At 39.5% G+C, this 14759-nt stretch overlaps 1 protein-coding gene across 1 annotated transcript in view; it reads right to left on the bottom strand.

Moving 5' to 3' along the window:
- itga9 (integrin, alpha 9) overlaps positions 1 to 14759 on the bottom strand; it is an 83588-nt gene that overhangs the window by 48013 nt on the left and 20816 nt on the right. The window contains exons 10-15 of the mRNA XM_057342318.1: positions 14627 to 14732; positions 11855 to 11949; positions 11510 to 11600; positions 11138 to 11183; positions 10903 to 11057; positions 7847 to 8007 (exon numbers count right to left, since the gene is read on the bottom strand). Coding sequence (XP_057198301.1) covers positions 7847 to 8007; positions 10903 to 11057; positions 11138 to 11183; positions 11510 to 11600; positions 11855 to 11949; positions 14627 to 14732 — 654 coding nt within the window. The remainder of the gene's footprint in view (positions 1 to 7846; positions 8008 to 10902; positions 11058 to 11137; positions 11184 to 11509; positions 11601 to 11854; positions 11950 to 14626; positions 14733 to 14759) is intronic.

The raw sequence follows: 14759 nt of genomic DNA on the forward strand, positions 1-14759 counted from the left end.
TCATCAGAGCGTAGGGATGCATTTACATTTACATTTAGTCATTTAGCAGACGCTTTTAAGCGACTTACAAAGAGTTTAAGTTGAGTTTAAGAGATGCATGATTAATCGTGGTTTGCTATTGCGTAAATCGACCTGTCGATTGTGACTATGATATCGCGACGATTACGATTGTGTATTTATGCACAAATTGTCCGTGAAGCACGGCTCTTTGATCAGTAGCAAGTGCTGCCCCATCTGAAATCACTATGAGTTTCAGGCACTTTAATGTGCATTTGAAAAAGCAACACCCGTTAAACATCGTCATTATAAATATACTTTATTATCATGAAAATACCCGAGACGGCTTGAAAAACAGTGATAGAAAGATCCCCATAAGCATTTTCTGGAACTACTGCTGCGTTCGAGACGACTCGGATTGCGGTTATTGCCGGCATCAATCCCGGAAGTGAACGTCTGGAATGGCAAGCGAAGTCAGTTATCCGACCTCGGGGGAAAAATCGATCAACCCCGACGTCAGCGAAACACGTCACGGACAAGATGGCGGTTAGCTCTTCGCAGGCTCATGTTAACTGCAAACAAACTTTAAACTATTTTTACAACACGTAATATGTATAAACGTGAACGTTAAAATAGAAACTGTTCATGAACAAATGCCTGTGTTTGAATAGTTACCAAATAACACAGACTGCTGCGCTTGACTGGAACGGATTGAGGTCGGAAGTCGTCGGTTATTTTACATCATAATATCCGAAACCCGAGTAGCCCTCTGGCTTTCAGACGCAGCAGCATTTAACCGTATTTCACTGAAGAACTGCGCAAAAACAATCGTAGTAAATCGCCAAATCGTGTGCAGTTAATTAACGATTTATCGTGCAGCCCTATCAGAACCAAGTCATTTATACAGGTATGAGGGTGAGGAAATAATGACAGAATTTTCATTTTTGGGTGAACTATCCCTTTACTCTCTAATGTCTGTGTGTGTGCACTTGGATGGGTGAAATTCAGAGCACAAATTCCGTGTATAGGACACCATGGGCCACACGTCACATCACTTAACAGGCTACTTTTGGTCTTAAAATTCTTACTTGCCCCCCAAGTGCGCCTCATGATAGTCTTGCTCACTGGCTGTGGGAACAGACCACATACAACAGACAAGGCCTGTGGAGCAAATGAAGTATTTATGAAGTAAACTAAACAAAACCACTATGATAAGAACTCTGGAGAGATACAAGCAGACGGTGAAAAGAATTTGACAGCCTGGTTTAACCTCACCATACCGTGTGTACTACAAATCCAGATCACCTCAGTGTGTCACACATCACAAACGAGGCTATAAACAGACGGTCGCTCGATATCAACTTTTTAGAACTTTATTAAAAGTTTTTAGAGATTTGACATTCCATTTTCTGCCTGCAAAAACATATCAACATCACACTGAAGCCATTAAAACAAATTCCACTGTATTTAGTAAATACAAACTTCCTATATTTTGCTCTTTTACCAAGATCTTCCCCTCTTGTCAGACAGAACATCACTGCAGTAGGATTCAGGGTAACACACCTTGAGTTCAGAAAAACACCCGGTCATTTCCTTTCTCCGAGAGAAAACTGTGTGTGGCCACCACAGGAAACAGAATTGTCCCCTGCATCTGGTTCTGCTCATTTGGGCGTTGATGTCTCTAATGCCTCATCCTTCAGCGTGCCCATTTGAACCAACACCCATCCCAGTAAACGCACTATGGAAAATCAACGCAAGCAGGTTTTTGACCTATTGTGTCTGTAGTGCCAAGAAAAAAGAGCCGTGAATAATAAATCATGACAAAAACACACGAATCCTGAAATGTTTGATGTGAACATTAGGTAATACGGTGGATACCTCAAGCCAAGCCCTCAGCCAAACTTTCCACTCGAAATGTCCACAGCAAACATTACTCACGTTTCTTTCTCTCAGGTGCTGCTTCACCAAACAACTAAAAATAACCAAATAAAGAACATCTGGCAGTCTGGTGTGCCGTTCCATAACCTGTGCCAATTAAAACGTGTTTAAATTGATGAGCACAAACATAAAACAGTTACGTAATGCTTCATATTTCAGGAGGAAAATTAGAACTAGACTACTTTCCTAAATCGTGAGAAGACCTTGTAGCTTCTTGCCTCCTTTGGCTAGAAACAGACGTTTGTTGAAAGCTGCCCATTATGTTGTAAGCTTCGGTTCCGAAAGAAGATATTGTGAGAAATGTCTCATGGTTACAATGGAAGTCAATGGGATCCATTGTTGTTTGGCGATCAACATTCTTCAAACTATCTTCTTTTGTGTTCGGCAGAAAGTCATGCAGGTTTGGAATGACATGAGGGTGAATAAAAGATGAAAGAGTTTCCATTCTTGGGCGAAACAATCTCAACGACCCGGTCATTTGGTGATATATAAGGACTTAATTTCATTTTAAAAACTCAATCAAATGTCAAATTCCTTTTCAAGGTCAATTTTACAAAGTACTTAAAAACACTTAAACTCGAGAGTACAAAAACAAAGCTATATCAGCCAATCGAAATATCAAAACTGTTGGCCTGGAGTGCTAAATCAATACGTATTTACTTTGCTCACAAACCAAGGTTCACAAAGTAAAACACGCAACGCAAATATCTCCTAAATCAAGATGATGAAGCTGTGTGCAAACGTTCTGCTGTCTCCATGACTAAATATAGTAAACACAGGCTTCACGTGTCGAATCGCTCTACTGAAAGCAGCTCGACGTCAACGGGGCGGCCGCACAAGAGCTCCAGTTGACACAACAATAACTCCCCAGAGTTGTGTGACGCTATTCACCGCAGTGGGTACAGGGTTTTCACTGTGCGATTTAACAGGGGGGAGTGTGTTTTACTGAAGGTCTCCTCTGGAGAACCCAGGGGGGGGGGCAGCTGGTTTCCATTAGCATGCAAAAGGAGGTTCATGAGAGTAGATGCTAACATCCAGAAAAATGAGAGCGGACCTGGCCCTCGAGACTGCCGCCAAATCACGCTGATGATGGAGATCTGAGCTCTTCTGAACTGGCCTAACCAAACACGCTCGTGTTTTGAAACACATCAAGTATTGTTTGACAAAGCTATCTGAGCTTTACGCTAACTGCTATTAGAATTCATGTACATTCTTATTTGAAGTGAATCAGGACTATGCTGTGTTCATCCTTTTGGATGTTAAAGTCCCAGTGAAATAAAAAATCTCATTTTTAATGACATCTTGCAGTGTTTGCAGTAAAAGTTCAATTAAAATCTGAAAACGCATTTCCGCCCTGAAATGACTATTCATCTCAAATGACGCAAGTTAGACCTTAGATATAAATAACTAGAGGTCGTCCGCCATATTGGAACGGTGCGAGCCAGTCCGTTAACACTCAAGATCAAGCTGACTGTGTATGATTATGAAAACATATTTATTGTTGTGTAAACTCAAACATTATATCTGCTACACTAACAGATGACAACGGCGAAAGGTTATCCCATTCCATCCCGTGGTTTTCACAGCTATGGCTGCGCAGCGCAGTGTTGGGGAATTCTAGTCAACTGTGAGTGACGTCAGTGGACCGATCCAAGATGGCGGACACGTCTATGTGTCTGGAGCGCTTGAATGCGGCATCTAGTTATATATATCAACGAGTTAGACGGCTTGGGCGGAGCATCTGTTAACTCCTCCCCTTCAACTGTCAGTCTGCTGCCAGTTTAATTTCTAAATGCAATGGCTGTTTTTATACATGCAATGAAAAACGCAAGCCACACCCACACATTTTCTCATTTGAAATTCCTTTTCACTCGGAAATGCGTCAGAATACGGAAGTAAAAACGATCGGTTCACGGTGACTTTAACAGTGGTGTGTATTATTGATGTTCATGCAGTGCAGGGTTGCCAGATTTGCAGCACTTTGATGACCAGGCAACCCTGAAGGGTGCATCTGATTTTGGCCTCACAAATAGTGTACCTTTTTCAAAACTTGCAAAATCTAATAGTATTTGACTACTGTGAGCTACCATACTGCCCTGTATACAGAAATATCGCTTGAAAATATCCTTGACGTAACCCAACTAGCCATATCTTATATCTTACTGTAAGTCACCTCACAGTCACAAATGCTTTCCATATATAAACATTGAACAGAGTCGTCTAGCTAATTCAAAGACAGATGGGTAAAAGGCCACATGAGCGTTACATCTCACTCAAGTAGTAGACAGTAAAATCACAAATGTTGAGTAACAAGGTCGATTAAATTTAGACTAACAACAGGCATGCTGCATCATTCAACTCAGACTCATCTCATTCAACAGATCTATAGAAATAACTAAATAAAAAAAATATATATATGATATTCTGGTCTCTAGTTTAATACTGCTATAAGCAATAATACTATTAACTTACACAAAAAAGTCAATAACATTCAGATGACTAAGTTGGTAATACTGTTGTGGGGTTTTTTTGCATATGGAATGAATCAAGTATAAACCTTCGTGGAAACACACTAAACCTTTCATTTAACTGAGGTTGCACTACTGACAGCAGGATTCAGATCAGATGTAGCGAGACCAGTGTGGCCTTCAAGAGAAATGAGACTCTTAACTCCAGCAGAAGGGTGTTTATACGGTTTGGTCCATTAGGGATCACCCAGCGAGATCTTCCGTGGCATACACCAGATCTGCCTGCCCACCCGCAACACAAGAGCGCAGATTCAATTCCATTAAACTCTCAGTCGTACAGTTAAACAGATAACTGTGACTGTCTGGTCCAAGTCCATCATTTCAACACACTTCAACATCAAATAAACTCTGTTGATTCATCAGACATGAGCAACTGTGAAACATCGCGATAAACAAACAAGCGGCCTGTAGATGTTTAAGGTTTGAGTGAGAGGGTTCGACTGAATGTACACACACGATGACAGGTCCGACCGCAAATCTACACTCTCTACAAACAACATAAAATACCTTCATTTACTCACGGCTTATCATCATCCTCATATTGTATACATGACAGCAGCAAACTAAAGTCTTTTACACAAAAGTCTAAGCAGAACATTTAAGGTTCAATTTATTAAACAGGTTCTTTATCCATTTAAAAAAAGAAGCGATTTAAAAGAACTGCATCGTGCCATGTCAACCCAAATCAATATACAGTATCTCCTTGGAATTATAGGACATTTGTGTCAAAATTGAGTTATTCACATATTCATATTCTGTGACAACTTATTTACATTATGTGTTGTTTTTTTCTTTACGTTGTATACGGTTTGGGACGGGGTTTTTTTTAGAAAACAAAAAGGTTTTATCTACAAAGTCAAATGGAATGCAAAAACTTTGAAGCTCACTATCTCAAAACTGCTCAGAATGCAGATAGAACCTTATAATTCCAAGGCGACAATATATAAAAGTATAACCGCGCTTTTAGTAACAGGGTTGACTACTCTACGCCAGTATCAGCCTTGTCCTCAAAGTCATGAAACATCAAGGTGCTTATTTATAAAAGAATTTAGTGCTGAATCAATTGTTAACATAGACAATCATGGTAACGGGGTTGACAATTTAACAGCGTCTTTCGTTACAAACCCTACAAAATATATGCAACACAACAGTACGGCAATTTGTAAAAACTATTTAACAAGGCAGTTTAGGGACGGGGCGTTATTTATTATTACGTTTTTTTTTCCATCAGATCCTTTTTTTTAAAGTGACATTATTTGTCCCCACAGTCAGCAGAAACAAAAGGCAAAAGGCTGAAAAACAGACTCTTCCATGGAGAATTCCATGAAAACCTGTAAAAGAAAATGAATTATTGAATTGTGTGCTCATATGCACAGCGTATATTAAGGGACACAAAAGGCCAACACCAGGAAGCCAGTGTTTGAATGTTCTTGAGTAAACGTAAGAAGATTAGGTCAGCAAACCAGCTAATAGCGCTGTCAGCTGGCTGTTTGTTGCTGGCTGATGCATATTTGTTCGGTAAAAAGGAAAAATAGTATCATGGCATGGGGTAAGTCCTTCCTGTAAGAGGATCCCCTGTGGAGAAGTGGCCCGCAGCGTCTCGTAAAACAGAAGCAGTGAAATCTACAGGCTTTGTGTGGGGCTCCTTATTAGAGCTGGAGCTCCACAGCAGCATCGCCCTGAGGACACTGAACACACCAGCCCAATGTTACCATCCCAACAGAGACAACAAGAGAATGTGTGATCGCAATGATGACCGTCTCACAGCAAGAATAGTCACAAAACAATGTTCCTTATCAGTGGCGCCCCCAAGGGGGGGCCAGGGGGTGCCGCGGTCCACCCAAAAAAGTCACTGGCACCCCATTGGCCCCCCAACCAGAATGAGATTTTTTAAATATATATATATTTTTTTATATTAGAATAATAGTATTAATATTTATTAATTAAAATGTACATTATCGAAGCACTATGTAAAAAAATAACTTGTATAATGTGTTATGTAGAATACGATCTCAACCCCTCCTCTCTCGTTTAACCTGCGAAACCGCGACTAATATGTGCACGGCAGCCGCAGTACCACGCACGTGAGTCATGTTTGCTCCTGTTCAGTCAGCACGCATGAAAGGGGTAGAGGGTTGGAGACGAAACTCACAAACTAGTAAGTAAAACGTGGTTTATTGTATGATAAAACCTATTGTATCAAACTCTAATACGGGTTGGCTAACTGAGATTAAGCTAGTCGCTAAGGCATTGGATTTGAATTTTTCTGCTGCTCATGCTCGCATTTTGATTGAACACTATACATGTTTGGTTAATACATTACTCCATCAGCTGATCTTTAAATTGTTGGATTTGCAGTTTTTGGCATCTATTACTATCATATTTTTTTATAGTCAAATATATGTAGAACAGTTAGCGAATTAGCATGTATCGATCAAACACTGAAAATATTAGTAAATTAAATTAGAAATTAAATCGTAAGACTAGTAATAACTTTATATGATCCCAGTAGTATTAAAGGCAATGCCAAAACTCTTAACCATTAGATTCAGGCGTAATACATTTTTTTAAATGTGCCACCCTAAGATTCGTACAGGCCCCTTTGTGCCACCCCATAAAAAAAATCCTGGGGGCGCCACTGTCCCTTATTAAGAACAACACATTTCAAAAGAAGCAAACGGTTCGTCACCTCACGCACAATCCCTCAGAATCTATTTTGAAAGTCACACAATTTAAAGAGAAAGTAATCAAAATAAATCTTCACCATCATGTTGTTCAAAACCTGTGTGACCCTTTCTTCAGTGGAACACAAAGAAAGATATTTTGAGAAATGTCTTGTAAAATTGTTCGTACAATGGAAGTCAAATGGGGGTCAGTCTTGTTTGTTCTGCAAAATGTCTCCTTCTGTGTTCTTTCGTGTCTGGATGGTGAGCAAATGATCCCTCTAATGAGAGGTTTTAACCTAGAGGCAAGATTTAAATGCCCGGCTGAAATAAATAAAGAATGTGCCATCATTTACTAACAAACACAGTTTGAAAGCGATTATGAGAAAATGCACACGGAGATATTTGGGCTGTGTGCGAAACAGAACAGAAGTTCGACACGACACGCTCTGACCTCCAGCGGGTCATGGGAGAGAAACGACACCGGCCAATCGAGAGGAACAGCACAAACAACATCACATGGACCTGACTGAATTCTGTGATGCTGAGACATCCAAGCCATAACACATAACAGCATTGCACATACTTAGAAACAGTATAGTATGATGGAATGTAAGTCGCTTTGGATAAAAGCGTCTCCCAAACGCATAAATGTAAATGTAATTGAATGTAGGAGTGTGTAATGTGACAGGTGGTATAGTCGGGTCTCTCAGGACTCACCCTCACGTATGATGTGTACTGATGACATCGCTGCCGGTTGATTTCCAGACTGAAACGCTGACTGACTACACCTGTCTGCTCTCCGCCGTTTGCGAAATACACCCGTGCCGGCGAACCTTTGTGCCTCTTATCTGAATCTGCCGTCAGGTTGTACAACAACTCTGGGGAGAAAGAGACACACGCACATTTCGGTTAAACGACCATGTATAAACATCTCTTAAATAAGCACTCGTGTGGTGTGGAATGCTCGGGATAGTGTCTGTTAAAAATAGGGATGCACCGAATGTTCGGCCACCGAATATATTCGGCCGAAAATAGCAAAAAACGCATGTTCGGTATTCGGCCGAATATGTGAAATGGCCGAATAAATTTTACCGAACATGACTCGAGAAACGATCAACTAGCAACCAGCGCAGAGAGAGAGAGAGAGAGACGTGCGCTTTATTACTGCCGAAAACATTTTGGCAGTGTGTGTGGAGCATTTTAAGGTGTCAGAGAAAGACACGGGACTTGCCGCACGGAAGTAAATTTCCGAATGAAAGCGTCTTTACCGGTCGGTAACTTGTGTACTTCAGACGGGAGCGGGCTGTCTGACAGTAGCCCCGCCGCTCGCGACATCCTTTGACATCATACAGTGGTCGCGCGCAAACAGTTCCCTGTACTAAACAACTTGTCAAAGTATGTTCTGTGCATCCCGGCCACGAGTGCACCAGAGAACAGTCAGCTTCTGTGGGCGGAGTTTGGGGGAGAGACGTGAACTGATATGGTTGTCAGTCAGCATCAGTCAGAATTGCTTGCGTTCGGTGTTTTTTTTTCTTAAAATCATTTTGCAACGTAGCCTATAATAATCCAACAGTTTTAGTTTATTCGTATTTTTAGTTTATAGGCCTAATGTGGAATGACACTTTTTAATGAAGTGTTTTGTTGTAGGGGTACAGAGTAACTTACATTACATTCTTTTACCAGTCAGTTATAGGCCTAATTAATATAGGCTATTAAATTTTTTGTTTTAATGTATTTTGTTTTGCTCAATTTTATATTAAGTTGTATTGTATTTTATTGAAAAGCAAGACAAATTTTTAAAAGCAAATTTTGACTATTCAGTTTGTGCAATAGTGAAAAAAATAGCTTAATAAATAGAAGAAATGCAAAAACCATGTTCGGTGTTCGGTATTATTCGGCCTTCGGCCAAGTGTTTCACATCATGTTCGGCTTCGGCTTCGGCCAAGAATGTTAGATTCGGTGCATCCCTAGTTAAAAACATCTTGTTTCCACCGACATCGTCACAGAAATGAAAGAAAACAGGCCGTGAATATTTCTGGGCGTCCGTCCAGTTCTGTGCGCTCTGGAAATGTAAAGAAGCGTCATTTCTTGACAGCTTTCCCGCGCTTTATTCAGACAAGAGAGGTCAAACGTTCGTTCAATCGCAGGATCTTTTCATTGTTGGATTACACTGTGATCCTGATGTTGAGGACCGTCTATTATTACTCCGTTACTCTTGAATGTCTGAAAGCTCTCCTGGAGCGATGCAGGGGATGGTCCTTTAATAAATCCAGCTGTGACTGAACCGTGAGCTCAGAGCGGCCTACAGAAGCAGGGCGTCACCCTTTCCACCTTCCAAAGCAGATGCCAAGCGGGGGAAACACTAGTGCTCTTATTCAATGTTTCCCAGAAACCCCACATTATGTAACGACCCCTTTATAGAGTCCATGTCTCATATGGCCACACCCACGCAGCAAACGGTGGCCACACCCAGCGGTTCAGTACAAGGTCATTGTCATCAAAACTGTACGGTGTCTGAGCGTTCATGATGTCAGACTCACATAAACAAGTAACGGAAGAAATTTTCATGACAAGACTTCAACAGAACAGAAATAACATTGGTGCATTTCATAATTCAACTGCTGATCAAGTATTAAAGGGGTCATATGACACGGCTAAAACGAATATTATGGTTTGTTTTAGATGTAATTCAATGTGTAAACAGGATTTAAGGTTCAAAAACGCTGTATCTTCCACATACCGTGCATGTTTGTATCTCCTCTTTGCCCCGCCTCTCTGAAACGCGCAGATTTTTTTTACAAAGCTCATCGCTCTGAAAAGCGAGGTGTGCTATGATTGGCCAGTTGGAATACTGCAAGCATGTGATGGAAATGTAACGCCTCTGACCATATTTGGAACATCAGGTTCCTCTTCAATTGTGCTGACAGGTACGCCCACCTTACTTGAGTGTACATTTGGGCGGTCTTAGTCAAATCATACCACCAGCTGACATAGATTTGTGGGGGTGTGGTTACACGAGGCGTTTCAGGCAGGTCTGGGTGAGCATTCGCTTTTAGATAGAATGCATCTTTTGTTCCCACACTTTCATTTGTGCAATTTTACGTGTCTAATACATGCATGGGCAACTTATAACACACAAAAGACACAGACAAACACGTGTTCGCGCCATATGACCCTTTTAAATGATGTTGATTTTACTTAATTAAAAGACCAAACGATTTGGGATTAGAAAATGTTTTAGGCACAACAGCATTAATAACAATACAGTGAAATTGAAATATTTCATAAATAATAAATAGGATTATTAATAATCCTTATAAATGCTTGAAGAGTTAATTTGCAAAAACAGATCTCAAGGTTTTTATTGTTATCATGTTTTCCAACTACCGTTGGATTGACATTACTTAGAATGCACAATAAAAAACATGATCTCTGATTTTTTTAAATGGAGTTATCTGTTTTTGCAAATGAACTCTTCGCTTCTTGCACTCAGCTGATAATGTTTATAGACTGGGTGTAGCTATTTTTGTACTCCCAGATACCAAAATACGTTCTAAGAACGTTCTGCTTACATTCCTAATAAGTCACGAAAACAATATTTCTGAATGTTTACAAGACCAGTTTTAAGAATGTTTAGCAGAGACATAAAAATAATACTCTTTGAACATTACTCCAAGCTCAGTTTTTGATAACTTCAAGAGAACGCCCTGAAAACATTGCCCGTTGGATGTGCAATTCTCTTTGATTTCTATTTATCGTAAGCTCATTCTCACCTACGTGTCCAGGTACTTGTTTCCCGTGAAAGCTCATGCAGACTGTGACGTTGAAGCAGTTGAGATTCTGAGGGCCTTCGTGACACTGCGGTACTGTGATGTTGATGGAGACGGGCAGGAAGATCGAAACGTCCACCGTGATCACCGGCCGGGATCTGTCACAGAGAGACCGTCAATGATCACCGAACAACGAGAGATGTTATTACTGTGATGTGAGTGACAGCGCATCACTCACCTTAACAACAGCACACTGTCAGCCATGAATGCCCCTATCGTCACGTCTGAAAAAACAAATGAAAACTTAAAAATGTCCTTTTGAAAAAGCTACATTGCACTGAAATAAATGAGATTTTTTATTCGTTCTTGGAAGCATCTTGCCTGACCTTGACAAAACCATTTTCATTTAGTTATAATCTGAATGTATTAGACTCGTTGAAGCTTTGTAAAAATATTGCATTTTTCCAGTCTCTACGCAGAGATCGCAAAGGCTAAAGTGGGTCTGGCACCCATCGTGGTTTCTCACTGACTGGGTGGCTGTGATGTTGTTCATTCAGAACATTTTCAATCTTCGCTTGAGTGTAGCCAAATTTCTAACGTTGGGCCAAACCTGGATATCCATTCCCATCCATGTCCACGTTGCCGGAAATTGATTGGCCGAACATTTGAAGGGTGGGGTTGATGCTTCTCCCAGACAATCGCTGTATACGATCAAGGTGAGAGAGAACATTTAATTTAATGAGATGATTCATAAAATCAGTCTTTATATCCAAATGTTCAATCTCATAAGATATAAAGTTTCTCAAAGTTGAATGGAGATATAATGCTCATCAAACCATGATTTGTATGACAGGCATCTCATTTCCAGTTTTTACATTAAAACTCAAAATCTCAAGAATGTCTTAAAAGTCAGCATTTAAAATGCTCCTAGTTCAGCAGAGGAGGATTGATTTACCATTGAGTATTTGTTAACTATCCCCGTAGCATCACCATGATAGATATAAACAGCTCCTCCATAGTCGTCTTCTTTAGGGGCTCCTATAGCCACATCTACATCACAGAGAAAAACAAGAGTCAATGAGAAAGACGGAGTTAGTAAAGTCTGGGATGACCTGCAAGCTGTCTATTTTGGAGATCATAAAGGATTTCGGGGTAAAAAGGTCAAGTCTTGGGTGGTTTAATGTGATGTGCTCACGGGTGGCCAATAAATTTGATTTTGCGTGGTAATATTTTCAAGGCCAGTTGAAAGTCAATACCGCAAGTCTTGATGATGAATATACAGTATCTGACAACAACTGACTTTTCCTAAAATTCGCTTTTGTCAAGCAACTATTGTGCACAAAAGGCCAGAAGAAACGGCACAATGTGCTTCCGGCTTTGACTGGAACTGATTTGTGGATTGTGGATTTGTGAGCCCAGTAAATGACCATTTGCTTTAAAGCCAGCTCTGTTTGAGAGAAGCTCTGTTAAGTCACTTAATGGACACTGATGTGTTTTCGAAGGTCTGTGAAACTTCAGGGGGGGTTAAAACAGAGCCATAAACCCCCCACATACTCCACAACAAAAGCATGCGTGAATGTGTCATTCCAACGTCTCAGAATGTTTCTATGGAAACTATTACAGTGCCATCTAAAACCAAAACCAAAATATGTACAGCCTGTAATTTCTTAAATAAGACCGTTTCAATAAGAGATTTTACTGGCTTATGTGTAGAACGGACTGTATGCGTGAATATGCTGCATTTCATATAACCAGTTTTGGGTAAGTTACTCTGAAAAAGTAATTAATTACTAGTTACTAATTGCATATTCAATAGTGTAATTAGATTACTGTACAAATTACTCTCTCCAAAAAGTATTGTTACTTATTACTAATTACTTTCTATATCCTACATCAACCTTGATTAGTTAAGTGATTTAAGGATAGACATGGAACGGCTTATTTAATTCATTCAAATAATTAATATTAAACTACATAAAGTACTCTTATTAACTGACCAAAGTATTACAAATGTGAGAATTATACATTAAAGCACAGATTTTAAAGTTAGACTTTGAATTTTGATGTCAATTCCACTATTGCACACACATATTACACAAAGTATTTAGTTTAATTACATCAGACGTAACTGTAACAGAAAAATAAGAGTAATCCCTTACTTTACTTTTTCAAGGGGAAAGTAATTAAATTACAGTAACTAATTACTTAGTAACTAGTTACACCCAACACTGCATATAACCATATACAGCACTTACATGTCCATAAAGACTGTGATGTGTATCGACAAAAGTTCATCCTCACTCTAAAAATAACCTTGCAGAAGAGACACAACAATAAGATAAAAGGCACATATACCATTTCCTTTTCTAGAATACTAAATCTTGAATCGGAATCTTATCCCCCTGACTGTCCTGTATGAAAACTCCTCTTCTGTTTTAATCCAACCTTAAGAAAGATATTCCTCAAGTTATTTCTTAATGAACTTCATCAGGTGTGTTTGTAACTGCTCTCATGTACAGGACGTCCAGGTGTTGGGTTGCTTTCGCTCCTCTAACATCTTTCCATCTCAATCCCACATTAAAGGAATGTTTTGGCCTGTTTGTTTCGAGTAAATTGAGTTATGTGACTGTTAGTCGCCCCAAACGCATCTGATGCTGCCAGGAGACAGTCTGTTCTATACTTTCAAAAATGCAACACGCGGAAAACCGAATTACAATCAGAAACTGCGTCGAACCCTCACTGGAGAGCTAAACTACAGGCCAAGAAAAGCCGCCGGTTGGATCGTGAGATGCCAGGAAAATGAGCGAGAACACAGGAGAGAGATCTTCAAGACGAAATCTCTTTTCCAGTGACCTGACGAACAAAGTAATGTCAGCAATGTAGAGCTTCATTTACATCTAACATAAAATATCCCTTTAAGCGTTAAAGCAATTTCATATTATAAACTCATTCATTGCTCTTATTTGTAAACACTATGGGACGGCTTTATCATTCACTCACCCTCAGATTGTTTCAAACCTGTCTCATTTTTTTGTTCTGCTAAACACAAAGGAAGATATTTGTAAGAATGTCAGTAACCAAACAGATCTCATCCCCCATTGACTCCCATTGTAATTATTTTTCCTACTATGGCAGTAAATGGCAATCTTCCAAATCTCTTCCTTTGTGTTCACAGAGCAAAGAAATTTATACAGGCTTGGAACAACTTGAGGGTGAGTAAATGATGACAGATTTAATTCAATTCAATTCAATTCAATTGTATTAATATTGCGCTTTTCACAATTTTCATTGTTGCAAAGCAGCTTTACATACATCATAATTAAAAAAAGGAAAAATTAAAGACAGTAAGGTATTAAGATACATGGTATTATTCCAAGTTTTTCTCTATGCAATGCACACTGATGAAACTTAACTGCAATAAATGCTATGTTGTATTGTCAAAGACTGTCAATTATTCAATCGAAGTATATTTAATTTAGGTATATTACTTTAATAATATTGTTATATCAGGACTGGGTAACCTAAAATTACAATATACAGTATACAGTATATATATACTGTATATATAGTAAGCCATTGGCAACGTTGGCAAGGAAACAAAACTCCACTATAGATGTAAATGTATGTAAGAGTGGAGAAGGTTATTATAAAACTGGCATATTAAAACTGCACTGCTGCAACTACAGAGAGAATAATCTCTGTAAACTGTAAGATTTAAGAAACTGACCTTGGTACCCATCATCATCAATGTCCCCAAGAGATGCGATGCATTCGCCAAAGTGGCCGTTGTAAGCACTGTCACCCTTCAAAATCTCAGTTTCTTCCATCACTCCCTGAGCAAACAAAAAGTTTTTTATGTT

This window comes from Triplophysa rosa, linkage group LG9 (genome assembly GCF_024868665.1).
Source record: "Triplophysa rosa linkage group LG9, Trosa_1v2, whole genome shotgun sequence".
NCBI lineage: Eukaryota > Metazoa > Chordata > Actinopteri > Cypriniformes > Nemacheilidae > Triplophysa > Triplophysa rosa.